This window comes from Otolemur garnettii, unplaced genomic scaffold (genome assembly GCF_000181295.1).
Source record: "Otolemur garnettii isolate 467f Iridium unplaced genomic scaffold, OtoGar3 scaffold00256, whole genome shotgun sequence".
In the NCBI taxonomy this organism is placed as follows: Eukaryota; Metazoa; Chordata; class Mammalia; order Primates; family Galagidae; genus Otolemur; species Otolemur garnettii.
The window spans coordinates 1,157,750-1,167,471 of record NW_003852651.1 but is presented as its reverse complement, the minus strand read 5'-3'; the positions used below and the strand labels follow the sequence as shown (position 1 = coordinate 1,167,471).

At 42.4% G+C, this 9,722-nt stretch overlaps 1 protein-coding gene across 2 annotated transcripts in view; it reads right to left on the bottom strand.

The window, feature by feature from the left end:
* Positions 1 to 2,435: 2,435 nt before the first annotated feature.
* GNL3L (G protein nucleolar 3 like) overlaps positions 2,436 to 9,722 on the bottom strand; it is a 33,403-nt gene continuing 26,116 nt past the window's right edge. For both annotated transcript variants that reach the window (XM_023508547.1, XM_023508546.1), the window contains exons 14-16: positions 8,325 to 8,452; positions 5,398 to 5,617; positions 2,436 to 2,763 (exon numbers count right to left, since the gene is read on the bottom strand). In XM_023508547.1, the coding sequence (XP_023364315.1) occupies positions 2,681 to 2,763; positions 5,398 to 5,617; positions 8,325 to 8,452 (431 nt within the window). In that variant the 3' untranslated portion in view covers positions 2,436 to 2,680. The remainder of the gene's footprint in view (positions 2,764 to 5,397; positions 5,618 to 8,324; positions 8,453 to 9,722) is intronic.

Below are 9,722 nucleotides of genomic sequence, written 5' to 3'. Positions count from 1 at the left end.
AATTAAACTGAAAAGCATCTGCATAGCTAAGGACACAACAATTAAAGCAAGTAGACAACCTTAAAATGGGAAAAATATTTACATGTTATGAATTTGGCAAAGGTTTGATAACTAGAATCTACAGAGAACTCAAATTACCAGAAAAGGAACAAACAATCCTATCACTGGGCAAGAGACATGAACAGAACTTTCCCTAAGGAAGAAAGACAAATGGCTAACAAACATATGAAAAAATGCTCCGTGTTGCTAATCATAAGGGAAATGCAAATGAAAACCACCCTAAGCTATCACTTAACCCAGTGAGAATCACCCACATCACAAATTCCCAAAGTTGCAGATTCTGGTGTAGATATGGAAAGAAGGGAATACACTTATACTGCTCATGGGACTACAAACCAATATAGCCTCTTTGGTAAGAAGTATAGAGAATCTTCAAATAATTCAAATTAGACCTCACATTTGACCTCATAATCCCATGACTAAGTTATCTATCCAGAAGGAAAAACTCATTTTATCATAAGGACATGTGCACTAGATTGTTTATCACAGCTCAATTTACAATCACCAAGATGTGGAAACAACATAAATGCCCACTAACCCAGGGATGGATTAACAAACTGTGGTACATGTATACCATGGAATACTATTCAGCCATTAAAATATGGAGACTTTACATCTTTGTATTAACCTGGATGGAATTAAAGCATTGTTCTTAGTAAAGTATCACAAGATTGGAGGAGCAAGAATCCAAAGTACTCAATTCTCATATGAAGTCAGCAGATGATCTAATGCATGCCCACATATGAGAAAAACTCAATTCAATTTTATTGGGGGGAGAAAGAGGAGGGGGTGGAGAGGTATTTGTGTACTTCCACTTATGAAGCACAATGTGAGAGTATGTGGCACACCGCTTGGGTATGGGACACAATTACAAGAGGGACTCTACCTCTACAAATGCAAACATTGTAACCTAGTTGTACCCTCACATTAACCTGAAATTATATATATATATATATATATATGAATCAAATTTTATAAATTATGTTCTCTGACCATAATGTAATTGAACTATGAATCAATAATAGAAAGACAACTGGTGTATCTGCATACCCTTGGAAATTAAATACCACACATCTAAACAATCTGAGTCAAAGAGAAAGTCCCAAAAGATGTAGGAAAAGACTTTGACTAAATAAAAATAAAAACACACATATAAAAATTTGTGAGATGAGGTTAAAGCAGTTATTCTATGGTGTGAATGTACGTGTCTCTAAAATTCATATGTTATAACTTAAATCCCAAGGTGATGGTGTTAAGAAGTGGGGCCTTCAGGATGTGATTAGGCTAATAAGATGGGGTTAATGTCCTTATAAAACGGCCTGAGAATGAGCTCATCCCTTTTGTTATGTTCTCCACCCTATGAGGATGGAGCATAAAGGTGGCATCTTGGAAGCAGAGAGCCAGCCCTTACCAGACACCAAAGGTGTTGCTGATGCCTTGATGTTGGACTTTTCAGTCTCTAGAACTTGAAGAAATAAACTATTATTTATAAATTAAAAAAAAAATTGAAATAATGCAATGCTCACCCACTTTAAAATGTGTCCACTCAGGCTGATTTCTAGGAACTGAAATTGTGTGCACGGCCCAAAAATACCCTGATAAGGAGAGATGTTTCAGGATCAAGGAGAGAAGTTAGCTATTATACTTTAATTGAGTGGCTTCCAGATGCTAGAAAAGGACTTGGTTGATGGACCCCTAAATATAGCAGCTCTCTTGAGGATAGTCTTTGAATAAATGGTACCAGAACCTTCTTGAATTATGGAATTCAAATGCTGGTGCTAGATGAAACATGGATACACAAGGGCAGGGCCCAGCCAGAGTACTTCAACTAAAGGGATTCCTTCAATTCACAATCTACCCCCAAAAGCCCCAAAACAGGACTTGCCTCTGAAGTATCCAGCCTCCCTACTAAGAGGTGGCTTGTTTTCTCATGTGAACAAGGTAGTGGCTACTATACTTCAGCACCACCCTGGCTTGTTTGTTACCTTCTTCCCTCTATCCTGTCCCCAGACCTTTCCAGAGACATAGGAAGGCTCATCCTTGTTCCCTCTACTCCCACTGCGACCCAGATGAGGACCTGTGGACTTGGAAGATGTGTGGCCTGAAGCTTACTATAGGAATGCCTTATTGCTAATATCTGTTGTGTAGTGGTAATGAAGTCATTACCCTCCCAAGGACCCCCAGATCATACATTCAGCCATTTAAGAAGTTGTGTGGCTGATTCGGTGCCTGTAGCTCAGTGGCTAGGGTGCTAGCCACATACACTGGAGCTGGCCTGTCTGAATCCAGCCCAGGCCTGCCAAACAACAATGACAACTACAACCAAAAAAAGCAAACGAAAAAAAAAAAGGTGGGGGATAAATAGTTAGCACGTGGACTTTGCTAACATATTTTTTATTTCTTCTGTGAAACAATAGGAGGTAAATAAAGGGTCTTGGTTATGGCAACTCCAGCCTTTTAGGATTCTTTTTACCAGAGAAAGTGGAAGAAAATGGCAGGGCACATGATAGGGGAGGGATTCTTTTAATATGCAGGTGCTTCAGGTAGAACCAAACTATTTCATTGATATTCTCCCATCCCACTGGAACTGGTGCTTCTAGGAGGGAATGAGATGAGTCCATCAGTCACCAATACTGTCATCAGTGTTGCCAGAGAAATCAAGGACAGACATCATGGAATCAGACAACTTGTTGGCAATTTTATCTGCAGATGAAGAAATACAAGCAATCTTGGTGGCTGGCTTGCTAAGAGGCAGCCTGATAATGCTGACCTACCTCTACCTTAGTCTGCACCAAGCTCTCAAACCAGTTCACTCACCTCAAAACACTAAACCAAAGAACTAGGGGGCTGCTGGAAGCTACTGCTCAACCTCACAGGTAGATCCATTTGTCTATCTGCGAAATGATTATCCCAATGTAGCTTTTAACTTGAGGTTTCAGACTTACTGAACTCCCAAATATTTTTGCCCCTTCCAAATACTAAAATAGTAATTTGCCTTCACTGTGTTGAACTTAGTGCTTTGCTGTTACCCTCAAAACAAGACCTACCACAGAAAAGGGGCACCATGGCAGTAAAAGCCTTGAGTCTGAATGCTTCTCATGTATACCTCTCATCCCCCAGACACAACCTGACCTCAGGATGTCCCTCAGACTTTACCTTCTCCAGAAAGCCTTCTCTGATTGCCCCTACCCAACCACCATCCCCAGGTGGGTTTAAGCTCTTTCACTGGGCTAGGAGATGTGTTTCCAAAATGATCACTCTGTGCTGCAAGGTCTTATCTTCACCCCACTCCCTAATAAAACTAGGTATTCAAGAGTAATTCATATGGAATCCCAGGGATCTGTGTGAATCCTGGTTCTGAAAACAATCTAGTTCAAAGAATAGGTCAGATAATGTCTAACAATCATAGGTTTGCATTTTGGCTCCATCAGTTACTAAGCTGTCTTATACTGAATGTGTCAATGCCTCTGGGTCTTAGTTTCCTCACTTACCAAATGGGTATTGTATTTTTGTAATAAGTTAGTGAAGGTATAAGTGTAGCATAGAAATCTGAATGTGTCAATTACACAAGGGAGCATCAGTAAAATGAAGGCAAGTTCTTTTGTGTATTGACATGGAACTATCCCTAAAATATACTGAATGGGAAAACGATGGGGCAAAACTGTGTGTCCAGGAGAAAGTATTTGTGTAGAAAAAGAGAAAAGAGAATATACAGTTATTTGATTATGTATCTATCTCAAGAAAGGGACACAAGAAATTAATTAACAGGTTGCCTATGGGGGAAGGCCTGGATGACTAGGAGATGAGAGAGATTTTACTATATACCCTTTCACACATTTTAGATTTTGAACATACTGTCTATTGATAAAGTAAAAAAAGATACAGCCTACAAGCTACTCAACACATAGAAAGTATCTCATAAATAAATGGTGGCTATGTGACACACAGACTAGGCCACAGGTTCTCCAAGTATGGTCCCCAGAGGAACCTGTTAAAAATACAAATGCTTGGGGGCGGCGCTGTGGCTCAGTGAGTGGGGTGCCGACCCCATGTGCCTGGGGGTGGCGGGTTCAAACATGGCCCTCGCCAAACTGCAACCAAAAAAAAAAAAATAGCCAAGCATTCTGGCAGGCATCTGTGGTCCCAGATACTTGGGAGGCTGAGGCAAGAGAATCACCTAAGCCCAAGAGCTGGAGGTTGCTGTGAGCTGTGACACCACGGCACCCTACTGAGGGCAACGACGTGAGACTGTCTCTTAAAAAAAAAATACGGGGTGGCACATGTGGCTCAGGGAGTAGGGCACTAGCTCCATATACCGAGGGTGGCAGGTTCAAACCCGGCCCCAGCCAAACTGCAACAAAAAATATCCAGGTGTTGTGGTAGGCATCTGTAGTCCCAAGCTACTCAGGAGGCTGAGGCAAGAGAATCGCCTAAGCCCAGGAGTTGGAGGTTGCTGTGAGCTGTGTAATGCCACAGCACTCTACTAAGGGCGATAAAATGAGACTCTGTCTCTAAAAAAAAAAAAATAATAATACAAATGCTTAGCTTGGAGCCTTTAGCATAGTGGTTACCACGTCGGCCACATACACCAAGGCTGGTGGGTTCGAAACCAGCCAGGGGCCAGCTAAACAACAATGGCAACTGCAAAAAAAATATAGCCGGAGCTCGGCGCCTGTAGCACAGTGGTTACAATGCCAGCCACATGCACCAAGGCTTGCAGGTTCAAACCTGGCCTGGGACAGCTAAACAACAATGACAACTGCAACAACAACAACAAAAAAATAGCCAAGCATTGTGTGACGCTATGACACTCTACCAAGGGCAATAAAGAGACTGTCTCTACAAGAAAAAAAAAAAAAAAAAGAAAGAAAGAAAAAAACCCTGCAGACAGGCTCAGTACCTGAAGCTCAGCTTTTAGGGCACCAGCCACATACACAGAGGCAGGCGGGTTTGAACCTGGCCTAGGCCTGCTAAATAACAATAACAACTGCAACAAAAAAATAGCCAGGCATTGTGGTGGGCACCTAGTCCCAGCTACTTGGGAGGCTCAGGGAAGAGAATCACTTAAACCCAAGAGGTAGAGGTTGAGCTGTGACACCATAGCACTCTACCAAGGGCAACATAGTAAGACTCTGTTTCAAAAAAAAAAAAAAAAACCTGTAGGCAATTCTAACAGAAGCTAATGTTTAAGAACCACTAGCTAGCAGCTGAGCCTCCTAACCCATCCCTGCCCCCTAAACATTAGCCTAGAGCTGGACACAGATATACTCATTCAAGAGCCCAAATCAAGGATCCAAGCAGGCCCCTTTAAGCATATAGATGCCCAGGTGCCCTCACCTGTACGCTTCTGCATCTTCTTCTTATTCTTCAAAGCAGATGCCAGAGCCTGGCCCTGCTGCAGGGGGTCTATCTCCATGATCCTCTGCAACATCGGACGGCGGTCCACAACACAGATACCCACAGTACTGTTGTTCTTGGGGCAGTGGTATACCTCGCGTTTAACCCACCCCACCTGATGATGGTTTGGTTTGGTGCAGTACCCAGTGAGATCTCCAATCTACAGAGAGAGAGAGAAGGTCAAGATCCCCCGGAGTACTTCCAAAAACTTCTACAGAGGCGGCAGGGAAAGGCTTGGGTAAGAACCACAAGCCTGGAACCATAAGGAACTAAACTCCAATTCTGGCTCCACCATACACTAGCAGATGCTTAGTTAACCTCTCAGCCTTAGCTTGCTTATCTGTCAAATGGGGAGATTGACAATGGGTAGCTTACATGGCTTAACAAAAATAAAATGAAAAGGTAGAGTTATTTGATAAATGACAATTGGTATTACAATGATTCTTTACTTCTTTACTTACTCAATTTAACAAATATTTTCTGACATGTATTTTGTGTCCTACTCTATGTGGGGAAATGCTAGAGAAGGCATCATCCTCAGTTATACTTTAAGGAATCAACCAGGCTAAAAAGGATATAACAAACTATACAAGTCAAAGCAGACTTGTAACTTCTCCCTGGAGACATGAAGGATGAGTGACCAAGAGGTTAGGGGCAATGCTGGTGGTCAACATACTACTAATGGAGAGGGTCATTCCTGACTAAACATTGAAAAGCACAGAAATTTTGAAAGGTCAATGTGGGCAATAAAAGCCAATATTGACAGAAAGCTTATTATGTGCCAGGTACCACTGTAAGCATATATATACACATATATATGTAATACATATATAAGTATTAATTCATTTAATCCTTCTAATAATACTATGAAAAACAAGATACCGAAGGTCACCTAGCTAGTAAGCAGTAGAGGTAATTAGAACTCAAGAAATATGGCTCTGGAGCCCATGACCACTTATTACACTATAGTGAGGAAAAGACAAGATGGTGTGGGTCTGAACAATGCTACCATATTAGACACCTCTGAGGTTGGAGACAGGGCCACTATTCACAATATAGTATACCTAAATGGTGTCCCTCATAGTTGTGCAATGGGTGGCCTAAGTCTAGAACCTGTAGTAGAGTAGGACACTACAGTAGGTTCTTGAGGGAAAATGCTATGTCCTGGGGTTTGTGGGCTCAGTAAGAAAGACTGGGGGAGTGGCCTTAAACATAAAACTTTATGCTGATTTTCCGTTAAGCAACAGAGGAACCTCTGAAACTACATGAGGATAGGAATGGTGTGATTCCTGCTACTGCCAGAGTTCAGACCTCATCTTCTCTTATAGACTGACTATAGGATACAGTTCCTCTCTGGACTCCTCTTCACTGTGGCCCTCTCTTTCTAGAAAAATCTGATTTTTTACCCCAGCTGCCAGAGTGATATTCTAATATACAAACTTGACCCTGTAGCTTCCCTGGTTAAAACCCTTCTAGATTAGTATGCAGCCATGGAAAATAAAGGATAGCTCTTTAATATGTGAAATAATCTCCCAGATAAATGTATTAATGAAATAAGAAAAATGAGAACACGAATAGCATGCTATTTGAATTAATATAGTTATCTATATCTGCTTCCATGTATGTATTTATGTATATAAATATGGATAGCTCTGAAAGGACATTCAGAAGTCTGTTAAATAGTGACCACTTCCAAGAAAGGGACAGGGTAAGTGGGAGATAGAAGTAGGAAAGAGACTTATTTTCACTGGATAGCCTTTAATAAATATTTTAAATTTTATTCTATATATACATATTACCCAGTTAAAAATACAAATAAGAAGGAAAAAAAAAAAACTAAATAAACATAACAGGGGGAAAAAACCTTGACTCAGAAAAAATAACCAGCTTTTCTATGGTTTAAAGTCAAACTCAAGGCCTTCTGTGATCTGATTCCAGACTCATTTTCTCTGCCTCCTACCCCCCTACTACAGCCATTGCTCACCACTAGCAATTTCCCAAACACACCACACTTCTTTTTGGGCCTCGGCATTAGCATAGGCTAAGCCCCTGCCCATATGCTGCTGAGCCTCTTGCCCAAAGAACTCATCAGCTTTCAATGCTTGGCTCAAGTGAGACTTCCCTAACCCACAAGTAGTATAGGTTAGGGCCTTCACAGCCATGATGTCCCAACTATCAACCCCCTCACCATGAATCTTTCAAAACAGTGCAGGTGTCTGTGTCTGAAAACCTCTAAAAATAAGAACTCCTGAAGGGCAGAGATAGGGGCACTAGCACACGAAGAGGCTGAAAAAACCTTCAAGAGTCATATCACACCCTGCAGGTTTTGAATACAGGCCCCGGGCATATAGACTTGTGCCTGTAGATGCTGGGGAGCCATGAAAGGAATTTAAGCAGGGGAGGTAACATGGTCAGATTGGGCCATCATTTAGAAACCACACAATATACATCGAAGTAAGTTTTTAAGATTTAGTCTAGGGTTATAGGAATGGCAGGGATGAAAAGAAATCTACAGCTTCTCAAGAGATTTAGGAGGGAGAAGCCACAGGACTTGGTGACTGACAGTGGGATCCTAGATACTAGTTAGGAGAAAGGAATAGTTATTTGCAACTAGGACAATTGGGTAGTTAAATAGTGAAACTGGTTCTATGGGCTAGAATCAAGGCTGGGGAAGCTGCTTGGAAGAGAGTGCCTTCTCCTCGAACCTACCATTGTTTGGCAAAGGATATACCAGGTCAGACATCCAGGGGCCCACAGGAAGTGAATGAATCACCCATATCTCGCCACATGAGAGCTAGGCAGAAGAGAATGACTACTGCCCAGAGCCCTGGGTAGAGAAGTTTGCCATGAAGAAAAGTGTTAGGTACCTTATACATGGTGGTTTTATTTTCAATGGCATCTGTTATTTTCATCATCGGAGAATGGAGCCACTTGATCTCCATTGCAAGTGGGTCTGTGTCACTCAACAGCTCATCAGATTCTCCAGTGGCCAAGCCTTTAACACAACCAACACCACTGTCAAGAACATAGTTCCACCCTGCTGCCTTCCCCATAGATAGGCCTCAGCAAAAAAGGTATGTGGATGCTGCCCAGAGGAGTGGAGTGGGAAAGTATTTTTGTTCCTGCTGAGAGGCCACATGACAAAGGGTTAAAAACATGAGTTTTTCAGTAGGATACTCACAACTCACCTGCTCGGAGCTGGCCTCAGAGCCCCCCTCTGGAAAATAGGAATGCCACAAGCCCTATTCACACCTACAACAGTTTGGCACGAGATGCTGCTCTGTAAATAGTAGCCCCTGGGATTCTCTTCCCAAGATTAAGACCCTCTCCTCCTCTCTCTGGCCCCTTGCCTGGAGCTGATCTCCACAGCAATCTTCAGATGTGCCTATTGATCTTGGCACCACTACCCTCACACCTGCTTCTACAACTTTGCTCCCATCCCCTTCTCAGGGCCATCTAATCCCTATGCACCCTTATCAATCCAGCACTAGGGCCAACTGCTCCAAGAAACCCTTACCACTAGCCTCTCTCCCTATTCAATTTCCCATACCTCTATCTTTTGCCAAAATGCACTTTCAATGATGAGGTACCTCTTGCCCTCACATCTAGCCAAAGTCAAGCATCATAAGAACACAAGCTCAAATCCTGTTCAACTGCCCACTTAACAGAAGAAGAAACTAAAGTTCTGAAAGTAGACTAACTTATGCCAAAAGCCACATGAAGAATAAACTAGGAAGCAGGCAAACATTCCTGTCCTCATGTGTAAACCAGGGACTGAAAGACCCAGAAAGGGTAAACTATGGCCCTCAAGAGAAACAGAGAACCTAGAAGGCAGGGCTTTCCCAACTACCCAAAAGTGTCTACAAACAGGCCCAGAGAACACTGGGCACTTTTGTTAGGCAGCCTTGAGAAGAAAGCAGGAGCCACAAGCCAGGGCTGCAGAGAATAGAATCTAAAGAGAACAAATATTCTCAAGAGTTTCTGAAAGTTATCACCATAGCCCAGCAAATATTCATCTTAATAACAACTAACATTGGTCTCTCTCTCTCTCTTTCTCTCACCTCTCCTTCATGAAAGGGACCCACTTCCAACTCTCTTTGGAAGTGCCTTAAACTTTTTCTTAAAAAAATAACAGCTGGCTTGGTGCCTGTGGCTCAATCGGCTAAGGCATCAGCCACATACACCTAAGGTGGCGGGTTCGAATCCCCAGCCCGGGCCCGCCAAACAACAATGATGGCTGCAACCAAAAAATGGCCAGCACTGTG